Source organism: Vicia villosa, unplaced genomic scaffold (assembly GCF_029867415.1).
Source record: "Vicia villosa cultivar HV-30 ecotype Madison, WI unplaced genomic scaffold, Vvil1.0 ctg.004193F_1_1, whole genome shotgun sequence".
Taxonomy (NCBI): Eukaryota; Viridiplantae; Streptophyta; class Magnoliopsida; order Fabales; family Fabaceae; genus Vicia; species Vicia villosa.
The window spans coordinates 90,609-107,270 of NW_026706388.1; the positions used below are offsets into that span (position 1 = coordinate 90,609).

General features: G+C 34.9%; 1 protein-coding gene across 2 annotated transcripts; it reads right to left on the minus strand.

Annotated features, from left to right (window-relative positions):
• Nucleotides 1–3,412: 3,412 nt before the first annotated feature.
• On the minus strand, nt 3,413–5,051 carry LOC131641873 (ankyrin repeat-containing protein BDA1-like). 2 transcript variants are annotated; one of them, XM_058912171.1, is made up of 3 exons: nt 4,416–5,051; nt 4,004–4,333; nt 3,714–3,831 (listed from the first exon to the last, which is right to left on the minus strand). In XM_058912171.1, the coding sequence occupies exons 1-3, from the start codon at nt 5,022–5,024 to the stop codon at nt 3,820–3,822; spliced, it is 951 nt and encodes a 316-aa protein (XP_058768154.1). In that variant the 5' UTR covers nt 5,025–5,051; the 3' UTR covers nt 3,714–3,819. The 2 variants fall into 2 exon arrangements, with proteins under 2 accessions (XP_058768153.1, XP_058768154.1); XM_058912170.1 differs by having other exon boundaries at nt 3,413–4,333.
• Between the last annotated feature and the right edge of the window lie 11,611 nt (nt 5,052–16,662).

Sequence of the window (16,662 nt, forward strand, 5' to 3'; positions counted from 1 at the left end):
ATTTGATCATTTTACCAATTTTCCACCTCACCAAAATTAATCCCTTCATTAACCCACTTAAACCTCATTTTACCATTTTTACCATTTAAATGCCATTTAAGTACCAATCAAACACAAGTTAATTAACCAAGAGCAAATGACCAAATTGCCACTACTCTTGCTCTCATCCTATAAATAGAGGTCTCTACTCTCTCATTTCTCAAGCTTGGAGAGCCAAAAAATTGCTTGCAAATTCATTTCTCACCCTTTCCAAAACCCTCACCCAAAGTTCATTTTCATAGAATTAGTGAGATTCACATTGAATCTTACTAATTTTGAACTAAACCTCCTACATTTCTCTCTTTGCTTTGTTTGTTCATCTCCAATTTTGAAGGATCTACACACTTTGTGCTTGTTCTTGAAGTTACTTCAACATTTGATTCAAGAATTGGTAAATTCCTAAACTCTAAGATGTAGATCTTTGTGGCTTGTGTTCAAAGCATCTTTGATGCTATATTGGTCCTATTTGATGGTGATTTGGTGGAAAATTCGTGCTCCATTGGATATGTGATCATAAGGTGTTTGTATGTTTGCCTAAATCAAGTTTCAAAGTTCATAATGCTGTTTTTTTGAAAACTGTGCGCAGGAAATCGATTTCCACTCTGTTTTTTGCGCCAGATCTGAATTCTGCAGGCAGGAAATCAATTTCCTACAGAGGGGAATCGATTTCCAGTGAGGCAGAATGCTTGTTTTTGCTATTTTTGACTTGTTTTTGGTTTTAACTCTTCTTCTACTCCATTCTTTTGATATTTTCTTTGAAACACAAATTAGAGGCCTAATTTCTCTCTAATTTCAATGGACTTAGGGCGTCGATAGGATGAGAATCCAAATCCGCAAAATTATGTGATTGAAATTATGGATGAAAGGAGCTTTTAATGTGGTTCCATCTTTTGTTTCTCTTTATTTCGATCGATGAAAGTCTTAATACCTTGAGAGTTCTTATGGATTCTTGGTAAAGACTAGATCACTCACCTTTTTTCTTTTCGTGCGGTATTGCTTTCAGAGAGTGATCTACATATCGCTTCTCTCGCATGCATTAGCACATAAAGTTTTGACCGGCCTCGTTGTAGGGTGATTTCTACATAAATCACTTGGCGATCTGCTTATCATAGCGCAATATTTCGTGTCCCGAATCAAAAAGATCAAATATGGAAGAGAATTGTATGCGGTTGATTTTAGACTTATGAAGGTTTATCGTGTAGTCGCTATGATTTTATCAAGCTTCTGATAAAGTTCCATTGAATTTAAATCCGAGAACATCCTTCACTCACCATCGATCTTCATTACTAACTTTGATAACATACTTGACAAGTTTCAAGATGCTTATCTTTAACATCTAACAATTGACTTTAATTTCCGCAATTTATTATATTGCTCTTTATTTTTCGCTTTATTGCTTTAATTTATCATTTCATCATATTTATGTTTCCGCTATTTTCTTTTTGTCCATTTGGACGTTTACATTCCGCTATTTTCCCTTTGTCCATTTGGACGTATTGTTTATGTTTCCGCTATTTTCTTTTTGTCCACTTGGACCATACTTTACTTTTATGCTAAAACACTAATAAACAACAAAAATCTAAAAAACGCTTAAGGCTCTCTTTCGGACTATTGGTTACTATCCCGAGCATTTTGGAGATTCGGACTTATGGACTTAGTGCCTCTGGACCCTTATTTTGTTGTTACTCTGCTGTTATTCTGTCTGTCTGGCATTGGATTGTTGTCTGTTTGTGTGTGCAGGTATTTCCTTGAAAGTCCTTGATGGTTAATTCCAAGGCATTGCGATAAGGATTTTACCCGAAAACAGCCGTTACTCTGCCCGAATTTCGTCAGAATTTCAATGTACTTAATGCAAAATGGTGCTAAGATAATAAGTTCATCTGCATCCCCAAGTGGTAATACTCCGGTTTAGTATTGATATTCCAAAGGATGGGAAATCTACCTTGACTCACAAATGTCAAGTGTTGGCTTCTTCTTCGGTTAGACCGTTTCTTTCCTTAGCTTTTATTGTACGCAATAGGATAGCCTCTTCATCTTCTCCCATTCTTAAATTTTCAAAATCTTCTCCCTTTTTCGAAAACCTTCTTATGTTTGCAATCTTTTCAAAACCTTTTCTTTAAAAATATCTTTTGCCCTTAGTGGCTTTTCTTCAAAAGTTTAGACACTATTAATCGTCGAAACGAGTGGTTATACCCCACGATTTTGAAATAGATTGATATAATGAGATCTTTTCCGCGTGAGAGAGCTAGTGGCATACTCGTTGATTTTATCCGAGTTGGAGCCCTTCTTTCATTTGCGATGCAAATAACTCATTTGTTCTCATGCTCAAGATCAATGGCTGAGCATTTCTCTCCGACGACGATAAAGTGTTTATTCGTTTTTTTAAAATGTTTTCCCCTTTAAGAGGAACTACATTAGCCCTGACTTCTCCATTGCACCGAGGAGGTATGTAGGCACAAGGCTTAATGTCTTGCCGAGCTTATTTTAAAAATAAAACAAACCCTTTTTTAGCACACACGACACAGATTTTCAAAAAGGTTCCTGTGGAGTACCACAGATATGAGGGGTGCTTAAAACCTTCCCCTTGTATAATCAACACCCGAACCTGAGTTCTCTTTCTTGTTTTAAAAACAAAACTTTGGGTTTTTCGTTCTTTTCCCTTTTCCTTTGAAAAAATAAAGCGCGGTGGCGATTTCAAACGAAATATTGAGTCGAGTCAATCCCATGGCTTTGATCTCAGATTTTCCCCGCTACACCACACAACTAAAAAGCTTGAAAATGTCCACCGCCCTGCTCCTCTCCGATACCTCCGAAAAATAAAAGGAAGAAATACTCTCACCATCCCTCACCTGCACCCCACTGTGCGGGAAAATGTATTAAACTTTTAATATTAAGTAATATGAATATTTTTGTCTACTGTGTTAATTTGAGTTAATGTTTGAAGATCTTATAACCTAACTTTTATGGTACATGCAATTTATGTTTGGGAAAATTCTTATTTTAATTCTTTATTCTATGAAAAAGACAATAAACATTATTTCTTGCAATTAGTAGTTTAGACAATAAATTTTCTATTGTTAGACCACGTTTTAGGAGAGCGTGGCCAAAGTGGGAAGAAAAAAGTAATTTTAAACAATAAACAACACTTGCACAGAGGGATTGGTTGAAAAACGTCTCGAATTCTTTCAGGCAATACTTTTCACAGTTTTGAAAATAAAATTTATTTGCTGTCGAAGAGGAGAAATGTTGTAGTGCACCTATACAAAAATATAACTAAAGATGGCATATAAATTACAAAATCAATCACATGAAAAATATGCTAAAGATGACTTTTATAAATATTATATATATTATAACAATCAATCACATACAAAATATATTGTGGAACACATGGGTGCCATACTAGTACACACAATTGAAATTGAAATGAAAAAGAAAACACACATTCAATAAAACTCGAGATACAGATAAAATAGTTAATACACCGGTTCACAAATCACAATGTAGTGGAAATTTCAAATCTGTAATGAAATTATATTGTCGAAACTCGGGGTACAGCGGTTCGGTCTGCCGCGGGTTGAGTTCTTGAGCTCTTGTATCTGAATTTCATTATCTTCAATGGATCGTACGTCATAAAAATTAAATAAACAATCATAAGAAGCACAATTGAATACATAGGGATGGAAAGAATAGTGGTGTTCTCACGTGTAGGAGATATCGCCGGCATAGCAATTAGAAAGCAACCAAGAAACAAACTGACCGGAGCTATCACCAGGCGGGCTACTGCTCCACCTGGGGTCAGAACCAATATTGCTATAATTGATACGCAAAAGGAAAACATATTCATTAATGAAAACAGCATGAAACTATCTTTTGTCAAGATCGATTTCCCAGCATTTCCTCTTGTAGAAAAGAAATCATCTGTAATAGTAACTTTCATGTTGTTGTCATCACTTGCACTAACCTGGAAAATTCCACCCGGAGGACTCAGTGCCGATTCATAGGTTACAGTTGCAACAAGAGTCGCAACTATCAACCAAGTGTTACGCTGCTCCTCTGTTATATCAGTTTTAATTCTACGCATCCAAGTTCGAATATCAATGATTGTGGCCAGAAATATTAGTTGTTCTGCAAGTGTCACTACTGCCTTAGTGTTTTTTGAGCCAGATTTTGCTTTAGCACAAATTAATATTTTCTTCTTCTCTGGAGTTGTTACCAAATCTAATGCTGTTTTGCTCTCCAAATTCTTTGCATTCAATTTTATCCCCGTTTTTTTTACCAGAAATTGTAGCACCTGTGCTAGCAAATAATTATAAATGAACAATAAATCTTGTATTTTATTTGAAGTAGACATGTGAATTTAATCAAGAGGTTACCTTGGGTTCACTAGTAAGGGCTGAAATGTGCAAAGCAGTGTTGCCTGCATCGTCTTTGTGGTTGTATATTTTATTTTGCAGCTTTCTAGCACCTCTTCGAAAATTTTCTTTGAGCCAGCCAACAAGTACATGAAGGGCCTCATACTGATCATTCTTAACAGCAATATGCAAAGCAGATTCACCTCTCACAGTTACATCTTTAATGGAATCCGGACAAGCAGTGAGGAATTTAGCCAAAAGATCAACCTCGCCATTTTGACACGCAAAATGAAGTGGAGTCAAGCCTTCTCTTCCTTTAACTCTAACAAGATCTTTATTGATGCCAACCAACTTAGACACCATTGCCCTTTGGAAGTTATCCATAGCAAGATGAATGGGGCTGTGTCCTTGCAAATTTAGCTTCGTAGCAAATGAAGGTTTCAAATTCATAATTTCAGTGGCAAACTCGAGATGACCCCTAGATGCAGCGATATGCATAGGAGTATCTACAAATTGGATTTTATCTATGTTTTCCAAAATAGATGGATCATCTTGAATTACTGCATAGAGGAGTTTTATGTCACCTGTTTCAGCTGAAATTTTCAGTTGGTCACCGTTTTTTCTGTTCATGTTTGATACTAAGTTTTGAGTGATGTGTGAAAGATATTGTGTTTTCTGCAAATATTTTTACATGTATGGTATTTAATAGTTTTTATTTCAATATTCTTTGCTTCGTTAAAGTAAAGAATATGATTAACTAATACTTCTGCCCTAGTTAAAGTATACTCTCTCATTAGAAGGCGTTGGTAACCCATATGAAAAAGAAAAGTATTATTAAAATAAAGAGATTCTAAACAACCACGTGTTTCTTACCTTTATTAGTAATGTGATATATTAAAGAAGAAATGGGCATTGTACCTCAATTTACCCTCTCTTCTTTAATCTAATAATGATTTTTTTTTTTTTAAATTGCTACAAATTTCTACAATTTTCTTAGATGTGCATAAAAATGCTAGAAGAACCGAGAATTATTACGAACTAATATATCATAAAATATTCAGAAAAAATTAAAATGATTTAGAAATATTTATTACCATTGAGAAGTTGGTGACTTAAGCCTATAAATAGACAATTGATATTTTCATTCCCTCCGATACGGCTTTAAACTACCGTCCTTATTCCAATATAATTATAAATACATGGTTCATATAACATTCTTTGCAAACAATTTTCTAAAGTTATTGTATATCAACTATCCAATCACCAATAGTGGCATCAGAGCTATGTTCGGTCATACATTGAACAAAGTTATATTACCTACCCATTATTCCAAAATCTTCCTAACTACTACTAAGGTATGGATAACATCATTCAATCATCATCTATTTATGTTCGCATTTTCAATGGTGAAAATTGTAACACCCCATAATTCCCTTATTTAATTTAATTAAAATTTAAATTATTTATTGGGATTATTTGGCATTTCGTTGGATTAATGGGAGGAAATTGGGAAATAAGGTAATTCGGCTTGGAGTAGTGGTTAGTAGAAGGGAGGTGTTAATTTGAGTAGGCCTTACTAACTAATATTCTATTTTTCATAATATAGAAGAATATTGTGAAAAGAGAAAATAGAGAAGCAAAAGGGAGAAGAGAGAAGACTGAAGAGTACGTGAAATAGGAGAAGAGGAAGAATCTCAAGAATTTTGCTAAGGTAAGGGGTGACTAATCCATTTACTCTCTATTATCGATTTAATAGTGGTAGGATTGAGTATGTAGGTTGTTTGAATCGATTGACAGTATGCTAGGTTTGGGGTTTTTGAAAAATGTAGAACAATTGTTGGATTGTGATGAAATTGGGTGAATTGGAATGATGCTTGATGTTAATGGATCCCTAAATATGTTAGAAAGATGTTAGAATGTTTGAATTGGGACTGTATTGTTGATTTAATGATGTTGGAATGATTTGGGTTGGAATTAGAATGGAGAAGTGCTGTCAAAAAATTATATTTTTGGTTATGTGCACGATGTAACCGGGTAGCAGCCCTGCTGTAACCGGTTACCGCGTGGAAAAATGAATAGTCTGGGTAATTTTTAGTACTGTAACCGGTTACCAACCATGCTGTAACCGATTACAGGCACATTTTTGAAAATAGCGAATACATTGACGTAAAGGCGTAACCGGGTAACGCCCATGCTGTAACCGGTTACACTTGTTGCATTTTGAAAAATTAATTTGAAAATCCATATCTTCCAAACCGTATATCCGTTTTAAGCGTCGTCTTGAGCGTTGTCTCACTAATTAAATATTTTATATAATTAAATGGTGTTTTGGGCTGTAGCTCGATTTTATTTTTAAAATTCGATTTTATTTTATGGTACCGGTTGTGGGTTGTAAAAGTCTTTCTTGAAGGTTGAGAAAACACTTAGAAGGGGGGGGGGGGGGGTTGAATAAGTGGTTCTTTAAAAACTTGATGAAGGAAAGATAGACAGAACACAATTATTTTTATCTTGGTTCACCTTCTCAATAAGGCTACCTCCAGTCAGTGTTTTAAAAACCGGACCGGACCGGCCGGTCGGACCGGTCGAACCGGGAACCGGCCAGGTAACCGGTCTGGTTCAATAATCGGATCGGGTATGCCATCAAACCGGTGGGAACCGGTGAAAACCGGGAAAATCGGAAAACCGGCGGTTTAATTGCTTTTTTTTGTTTTTTTTTTAACTTTTTTTTTTAAACTTTTTTTTTAACATTTCTTTTAAACTTTTTTTTTAATTTTTTTTTAATATATTTAGTAGTGTATTACTTAAATAGCATTCTCACATAGTTTTTTTCGTTAGTGACAAATTAAAAACTTTATTGTCTATTTGTTATCTTTGCTAATAAATTTTCTTAAATAACATAAACATAGTGAATTTTATTTGATTTTCTTTTTAGGAGGATCCTATTTTTAATTAAATTTGGTACACATTGGAGTTATTTTGTTATAAACTATTCAATTAGATTATGTTGTAATTAGACTTTGTTTAGATTATGTTGTAATTAGACTTTGTTTGCAATTAGACTTTGTAATTTTTTACTATTTTGTTATGTGTGATACCTTTGTTTAAAATTTGAATTTAAGTTATGAAATTGTGAATTTATGATATGATGTTTTTAAAAAATTTAAAAGCTAGTTATATTTTTTCAGAGACTGAATCATCCGGTTCGACCGGTTTTATACCTATATAATGATAGGTCTATTCAACCGAGTTATCCGGTTTAATCTGGTTTGGTCGTGCGGTTCGACCAGTAACCTAGTGGTTCGACCGATAAACCAGTGACCCAGTACCCTCACCGGTTTTTAAAACACTGCCTCCAGTGCACCCTCAACAAGGTGATTTGCCTCTCAACAGAAGTCTTAATCCACTATAATCAGAACTTGATTACACTTGCACGACCAACTGCCGTGACTCACAATACAATGTACGAGCCAAACTGCTGGTGACTAACAACCCTGCATAAACTAACTATTTCTTACTAACCAACTTCTAAGACTCAACTAGTCCTAGACTTCTTGAGACTCCTGACCCAACTGGTCTCTCAAGGACTCAGTTACCACGTAACTTTTGCTGACAGTGTATAGTAATGCTTCTAGAAAGCTGTAATCACAACTGTACATATTTCACTAAGATTAAATACAAAGCAATGAACTCAAAATATGGATATGAGGGTTTTTGCTCCAGAGAGTTTTTCTTCACACTTGATGATATTTCAGAGTTGTAGTGTTCTTGTGTGTTCTTTCTTGTTTTCTTCTATATCACTTGTGTATTTCTTCAAACGATCATGAGTATATATATAGCTTCATAATTCTTGACTATTATCTTCAAAACTTGTACGCATCATTAAATCGTTTGTGTGTTATCTTTGCTTTTTTTTTCTCTAAGGGTTTGCATGTGGATAGCTTTTTCAACCAGTATTAGAAATTCGCACTTTTGGAGTGTTGCATCCATTTTGCTAATGATTATGCTTTTAACGCTATTAATTTGAATCATACCTTATGATCTTCTGTTTAGCCTTGTTCTCAACTTCTGTTGTGGATGTGTTCACAGTGTTTTGATGCAGTATCAGAAGTTGCTTTCAACGGTATTAATTTGAATCATTCCTTATGATATTCTGTTCAGCCTTGTTCTTCAACTTCTGTTGTAGATATGTTTGCAGCGTTCTGGTGCAGTATCAGAAGTTGCCTTATGACTTGAGTTGCGTTTCTCCAGCTTCTCATGAGTGCCAAGTTCTGTTTGCTGGTACTGGTACATCTTATGAAATTAGAAACGTATGATTAGAGTACCATGTTTTCCAGTGTTAGCGTCGGCACACCTTGCTTAATTTGAAGAATAACCGTCAGGCATCCTTAATTATTTTAACCACCGACAAACCGCTTTAGCTTCTTGGGAGGTCAGACTGAAACAGGCCTTTGATTTCAATAATTTTCCATTCGGTTGAGGCTTCAACTCCATCTCTTTTCGATTGCACCAATATTCCATGTCATAATTAGCCTTCTCATTATCTTTTGTTCTATCTTTACCATCCATAACTCTGTTAAATATATTATCAAAAAAATTCTTCTCAATATGCATAACATCAAGATTATGGCGCAATAAATTATCTTTCCAATACGGGAGGTTCCAAAATATGCTTCTTTTTGTCCAATTGTGTGTGACCCTGTATCCTGGATTTCTACATGTTTTACCAGAATCTGGGAATTTTGGTAGGTTACAAACTTGTTCCATACAACACCTGGTGATAATCGAGGTGGAGGAAGATCTGTTACCACTTCGTCTTTTTTGAAGTCTGTCATGTTTCTTCTATATGTATGATGTCTTGGTAGGAATCTACGATGACAATCAAAACATGAGCTCTTTCCCCCTTTATCCAATGTAAACGCCTTACTAAATCCCATGCAATGCGGACAACCCATTTTGCCATGTGTACCCCAACCAGACAACATGCCATATGCTGGAAAGTCGTTAATGGTCCACATCAAGGAAGCTCGTAAAGTAAAGTTTTGTTTACGGGATATATCATAGGTGCAGTCTCCAATCCACAACCTTTTCAAATCATCAATTAAAGGTTATAAGTACACATCAATTCCGACTTTTGGACTTGACGGTCCTGGAATGATACAGGTCAGAAACATGTATGGTTTTTTCGTGCACATCTAGGGAGGGAGGTTGTAAGGGGTTACAATAACTGGCCAACAAGAATATGCAGTTCCCGACGATTGGACATATGGAGCAAATCCATCAGAGCATAATCCAAGCCTGATATTTCTAGGTACTGCGGAAAAATTAGGATATGTACGATCAAAGTGCTTCCAAGCCTCGCCATTAGATGGATGTCGCATAGTGCCTGAACTTGTTTGGTTTGTATGATGCCATGTCATCTGACTTGCACTATGCATTGAAGAAAACTTTCTTTTTAACCTTGGTATAGTCGGAAGATAAAACATGGACTTCACTGCTACACGTGTTTGGTTACGATTAATAGCTTTACTTTGAACATGATATCTTGGACTCTCACAGAACTTACATTCCTCCAACAATCCATCATTAGTATCAAACTCATTGTTATAGAATAACATGCACCCATTAATGCAACAATCAATTTTTCTTACACTTAAACCCAACTTCGACACTAACTTCTTTGCTTCATAAAAAGTTGTAGGCAATTTGTCTTTCGTAGCAGTCGAGTCCAATATCATTTTAATGAAGTATTCAAAACACTGATTAGGAACATTCCAATTTACTTTGGCGTCCATTAATCTCACACACATTGATAACTTTGAGTCTGACGACCCCTCAAACAACGGTATATTCATCTCATTCAACAACTGATAAAATCTATGCGCTTCCTCATTCGGCAAGTCTTCCCCATCAAAATCTTCAGGTTGATCATAGGTCACGTTCACACCAAAAGCATTCTCAACCATGTCACCCATCAGATTAAAGTTTTCCTCATATTCCATAATCGGCCTACTACTTGAAGCATGCGTGTTGCTAGTCTCGGGTACATTCGTCGACAGTTTTTCACCATTATGTGTCCAAACCCAATAATTTTTAATGAAACTCTTTTTATGCAAATGACGTGTTACTTCCTCTGGATCACTAATAATACGTCTACATTCACATTTAAGACAAGGACACCTAACTCCCCCTTCATTTCGACAACATTCCTGAGCAAATGCCCACGTGATAAATCCATAAACTCCTTCTATAAAATTGAGTTTAAGTGCACGTCTTCCTGGTTCCAATCTATCGTACATCCAACTATGATAGTACAAATAATATTACATACTGCATATTTGTACAATCATACAATTTCATGAGTAAATTTTTTACTAGTCTAAATTTAATTACTCCACATTATTGGTCTACATTATATACTAATACAATATATGCTACAAAATAATAAAATGTTTTATAAATACAAATATTACAAATAATAAATATAATAATATTATGTGTTTGTTTTAAATACATATTTAATAAAATATTTGTAATACATAACTATTATTTTCTATTTAAAAAAATATATAATAAAAATCTAACATATAATACATATCATATATTCTATTTTTTTAAGTTATGTTTTATTCTAAAATAATAAAAAATATATATAATATTTAATATATGCTCAAATAATACATTATATACTAATAAATTTTTAAATAGTCTAAATTTAACTAATCTACATTAGTCTACATTATATGCAACAATGAATAAAATATTTTTTTAATACAAATATTAAAAATAATAAATATAATAATATTATGTGTATGTTTTAAATACATATTTAATAAAATATTTTTAATACATAACTATTAATTTTTAATTAAAAAACTTTAATAAAAATCTAACATAAAATAGTAACTATGTGTTCTATTTTTTAACTTCTGTTTTATTCAAATATAATAAAAATAAACATATATACAACATATTTTATTATAGCTTGCTTATATTTCTGTTTTTCAAAAATATAATTTAGTTTTTATTATATACATAATATAATTCTATTTTAAAAAAAATTTAATATAAACATAAAAAATTTATTTTCAATACATCAAAATATTCTGTTTTTAATAATCTATTTTCATAATATAAATATATTATGTTTTTAAAAACAACAATATATAATATATTCTGTTAATATTAATATATAAAAGTTTTAATAATATTAATATATAATAATTTTAATAATAGTTTTAGTATATCAATTTTTTCTAATAGTTTTAAAAATATTAATAAAAAATATATATATTTTTCGTTTTTATTTTATTTACTATACTCTGTTTTCTTTTTTTCTTTTTTACGTAATAAATATTAAATATTTAATTTATAATTTCGTTTTATAATAATTAATTTATAAAATAACCTAATTAAAAAATAACCTAATAAATCTATTAAAAATATATCACTTATAAATAAATTTATTAAAAATTTGAAGAAAAAAAAACTTATCTCTTCTTCAATCTACTTCACCTTCTTCTCCTTCTCCTTCTCCTTCACCTTCTTCTCCTTCGCCTTCTTCTCTCTTCAAAATCTAAACAAAACAAATCTAATATTAAAAACATAATATAGTATGAATATAAAAAGAAATTTTAAAAAAATACTGATGTAATTTACCTTTGATATAAGAATATGTGAAATTTCTAAAAAATATTTAGGATTGAAAGGTATGAAAAATTGAATTGGGATGGACAATTTGGGGATTTTGGGAGAGGAGGGTTTCTGGTTTCGTGTGTGGGAGTACAGAAGAAATGGTGTGGGAGTACAGAGAAATGAATGGAAGTGGAGAAGGCAAAACGTGTAATTAAATACGCAATTCAGTGACGTGATACTCACGCTGCAACATGACAACGGTAACATTAAATAATGTCCCTGCCTGCAATGCTGCCACCATGTCACTTCAGTGTAACGTTGAATATTTCCTCTAAAAGTTGCGACGTGTTTGTAATGTCACAACTAAATTTTTTAAATTTTGAATCTTCCCCCAACGGTCATTATTTCATTTAATCCCCATCTACATCTGCATTTTACTTTTCAGAAATAAATAATATACGTACCGATGTGGCCACCACGTCGCAATTCACACACATGGATATCACGTCGCTATGTCCCCCAACAATCTTTAATTTTTACTTTTCCATCTGCCATTACCTGCAGCAGTTAAGTCAAAGTCAGAGTTAAAATATAGCGACATGGATTACACGTCACAACCTAAAATTTGAAATTTTTAACTTTCTCACCAACGTACTTTACAGATTACAATGTTTTTTATTTTAATTTTTGATGTTGCGACGTTGAACACACGTCACAACCATTTTTTAAATAAATATTCTCTGAATCCTCTTCTTGGTAACGTGATATTGTATATTAAGTATTAAAATATTATTGAGACGTGCTTCGCACATCGGAATATTGATTTATTTGCCACATGCTTCCCACATCGCAATATTGATTTATTTGCCACATGCTTCCCACGTCACAACATCAGATCGCTGGGGAGCCTTTTTCTTGTAGTGGTTTTGCGAATTCTTCCCCATTTCTTAGCCCTAAAGGGAAACGTAAAAACCCCTCTGCCCTGTCAGGTAACGATATAGGGATAGAAAAAAAATCCTTACTCGCAGATATCTGCGGATAATATCCGTCACGGATACGAGACGGGTAAATTTAATAGATATTCACGGATAAAATAAACGGATATTTAAATATCTGTTTTTAAATGGATATGAATACGGATAGCAATTTGATTATATGTATCCACGGATATCCAATAAATTATAAAATTATTTAAATATCCTTAGTTTAAATCATTTTAAGAGGGAAATTAAACTTGTGATAAAGGAAATTAATGTGGCAAATTTTTTTTGCTAGAGTAAGAGCAAATTGTATAGATCTTATGAGATAATAACTTTTTGTGTCTTTAAAAGAAGATGAACATTTTTTTTCAAAAAATAATTTTAGAAAAAAATGTTATCCGTGGATATCTGTAAATATCAACGAATATCTTAAAATCTATGGATTATCCGCTAAACAGATTTCTGCACGGATTTGAAGAGGAGGGGTGTTGTTGGATCTTGGTGCGTAGGTGGGGATTTCAATATTGTCTCATCTTCGGAGGAGAGAGTTGGTATTTCGAATAAGAATTATAGAAGGGAAATGACCGACTTCATGGATTTTATCGAAGAGATGGAGTTAGTGGATCCACCTTCGATTGGAGGGAAATTTACGTGGTCTAATAGAAGTGGGAGTGCGATGAGTAGATTGGATAGATTTCTTTTGTCTTCTTCCTTTATTGATGATTGGAAGGTGGAGGGTCAATCTATAGGTGCTAGAGATGCGTCGGATCACTCTCCCATTTGGATTCGCGACAACAAAAGGAATTGGGGACCTAAACCGTTTAGATTTAACAATCTTTGGTTTAGTCACAAGGACTTTTTTTCCTTTGTGGAGAAGGAGTGGAACTCTGTGGAGACGAAGGGTAGAGGTGATTTTTGCCTTGTTGAGAAAATGAAGGTCCTTAAATCCAAATTATCTTTGTGGAACAAGGAGGTGTTCGGGTGGATCGATACTAACATAGAGGAGGCGGGAAAAGAAATGCACTTTTTAGATAACAAGTTTGCTCATTTTGCAGGTAACGTTCCGGAGGAGGAAGTGATCAAAAGATCTAAGGCGGCCATTACGTTTTGGGAAAATCTTCATAAAAAGGAAGGTTTTCTCCGGCTTAAATCGAGGCAATTGTGGCTTGCCGAAGGCGATTGCAACACAAGATACTTTCATAGTTCCCTTAAAGAGAGAAGAAGGAGGAATTCTCTATGTTCTCTTGTGTCTAGTAGGGGTGTTCTTGAGGATGCCATTGAGGTCAAAGATTTTGTTTTCAATCACTTCAAGTCTTTTTTTGAGGAGACGGAGGAGCTTAGGCCGAATTTAAGTGGTGTGGTCTTGAAGAGTCTTAGTGGGCCGGAGGGGTTGAGGTTAGAGCGGCCGTTCTCGGAGATGGAGATCAAGGAGGCAATTTGGGCGTGTGATGGTAACAAAAGTGCCGGGCCGGATGGGTTCTCTCTTGAGTTTTTCAAGAAGTTTTGGGTTGTGATTAGGGAAGATGTTTTGAAGATGTGTAACGATTTTTATCTTAGAGGCTCTCTTGTGAAATCTATTACCTCATCCTTCATTGCTTTGATTCCAAAATCCAACAACCCACAATCTTTAGGTGAATTCCGACCTATATGTTTGGTGGGTAGCATTTACAAAATCATTGCAAAAATTCTAGCGGCTAGAATTAAGGAGGTCATTGGTAATCTTGTTTCTAACAACCAAACCGCTTTTGTTCCGGGAAGAATTATGATGGATGGTGTTCTTTTGGTCAACGAAATTATTGATTGGTCGAGAAGGAAGAAGAGAAGTTGTCTCTTGCTTAAGGTGGACTTTGAGAAGGCTTATGATTCCGTATCTTGGCAATATCTTAGAGAAACTATGGTGAGGATGGGCTTTGGCATAAGGTGGATGAGGTGGATGGAAGCGTGCATCTTTAGTAATCATATGTCTGTCTTGGTTAATGGTAGCGCAACTAAAGAATTTAAGGTTCACAAGGGTTTAAGACAAGGGGATCCGTTGTCTCCCTTCCTCTTTGTGATAGCCATGGAAGGCTTGACCGCCTTAGTGAAGAAATCGGTAGCGACGGGGATTTTTAAGCCATTCTTGTATGGGGATAATGATAGTGTGGACATCCTCCAATTTGCGGATGATACCATTCTTTTAGGAGAAGCTTCTTGCGACAACATTTGGAATATGAAGGTGATTTTGAGAGGTTTTGAATTGGTTTCCGGGTTGAGAATCAATTTTGCCAAAAGCAATATTTTTGGAGTTAATGTTGGTGAGTGGTACATAAATGCCGCCTTGTCTTTTCTATCTTGCAAGAAAGGGGCGATTCCTTTCAAATTCCTCGGTCTAATTGTGGGGGACAATCCTAGAAGGAAGAAAGTTTGGTTGGATGTGGTGAAAAGCATTAGGAGGCGTTTATCTTCGTGGAAGGGTAGAAATATCTCAATGGGAGGAAGAGTCACGCTTATAAACTCGGTATTGAATTCTATCCCTATTTTCACTCTATCTTTCTTCAAGATTCCCGGAAAGATTGCAAAAGAAATTAGGAAAATTCAAAGTGAGTTCTTATGGAGCGGTAGACTTGATAAAAGGTGCATCCATTGGGTCAAATGGGAGGTGGTGTGCAAGCCTAAGGCGAAGGGGGGTTTGGGGATTAGAGATGTCAAAGAAATTAATAACTCTCTTCTCTTGAAATGGAAGTGGAGAATTCTTCATGATGACGATGCCATATGGAATAGATTCTTCAAGGTGAGGTATGTTTGTCCAAAAATTAGGATTCAAGATAACGGAGGTGTTTTGCATAGAAGCGACGATTCCATTTGGTGGAGAGATATGTGCAACATAAATGTGTTGGATGAAATTATCGATAATGGTTTCTCCGGTTGCTTCAAATGTGTGTGCAAGAACGGTAAGGATATTCTTTTTTGGCATAATAGGTGGTTGGGAGAACAATCTCTTTGTTTCGAATTCCCGGATTTGTATGAATTATCAACAAAGAAGTTTTGTACGGTGGAGGAGGTTTTTGAGTGGAATGGTGGAGCTACTAGGTGGGATTTGGAAAGCCTTTTCACGGCCGATTCTATTCACGGCGCCTCTGTTTCAGCCGCGGCAGTAGCTGGCAGCAGCTGGGCTAGGCTGCGCGACTGCCTCCTTGCGTACAGCCCCAGCGAGAATGCCTCCGACACTTTTTTGTGGTCCTTAGACGATAACAACGAGTTCACCGTTGCGAGCATTTCTTTCGTGATTGATAGCGCTAAGTCTTTTGCTTGGGATTATCAAGTGATCAACTCGTTGAAGGTAATGTGGGATCTTAAACTTCCTCCCAAGATTAAGGTCTTTACTTGTCGCTTTTTCATTGATCGGCTTCCTACTAGAGATCATTTATTGAAAAGAGGTGTAGCTAGTGTATCGTGTCCGAATTGTGTGATGTGTGGCTCCTCTCTTGAATCCTCATCCCATATTTTCTTCCTTTGCCAAGAGGTGAAAGCGGTTTGGAACCATGTCTTCATGTGGCTCGGTATAGCGGAGGACATTAATGCGGAAGATTTCTTTAGGTTCGAAGTCATCCAAGATAAGGTGATAGGTAGCAAGCGTAGAATCGCTATCAATTTCGTTTGGGTAGCTACTCTTTGGT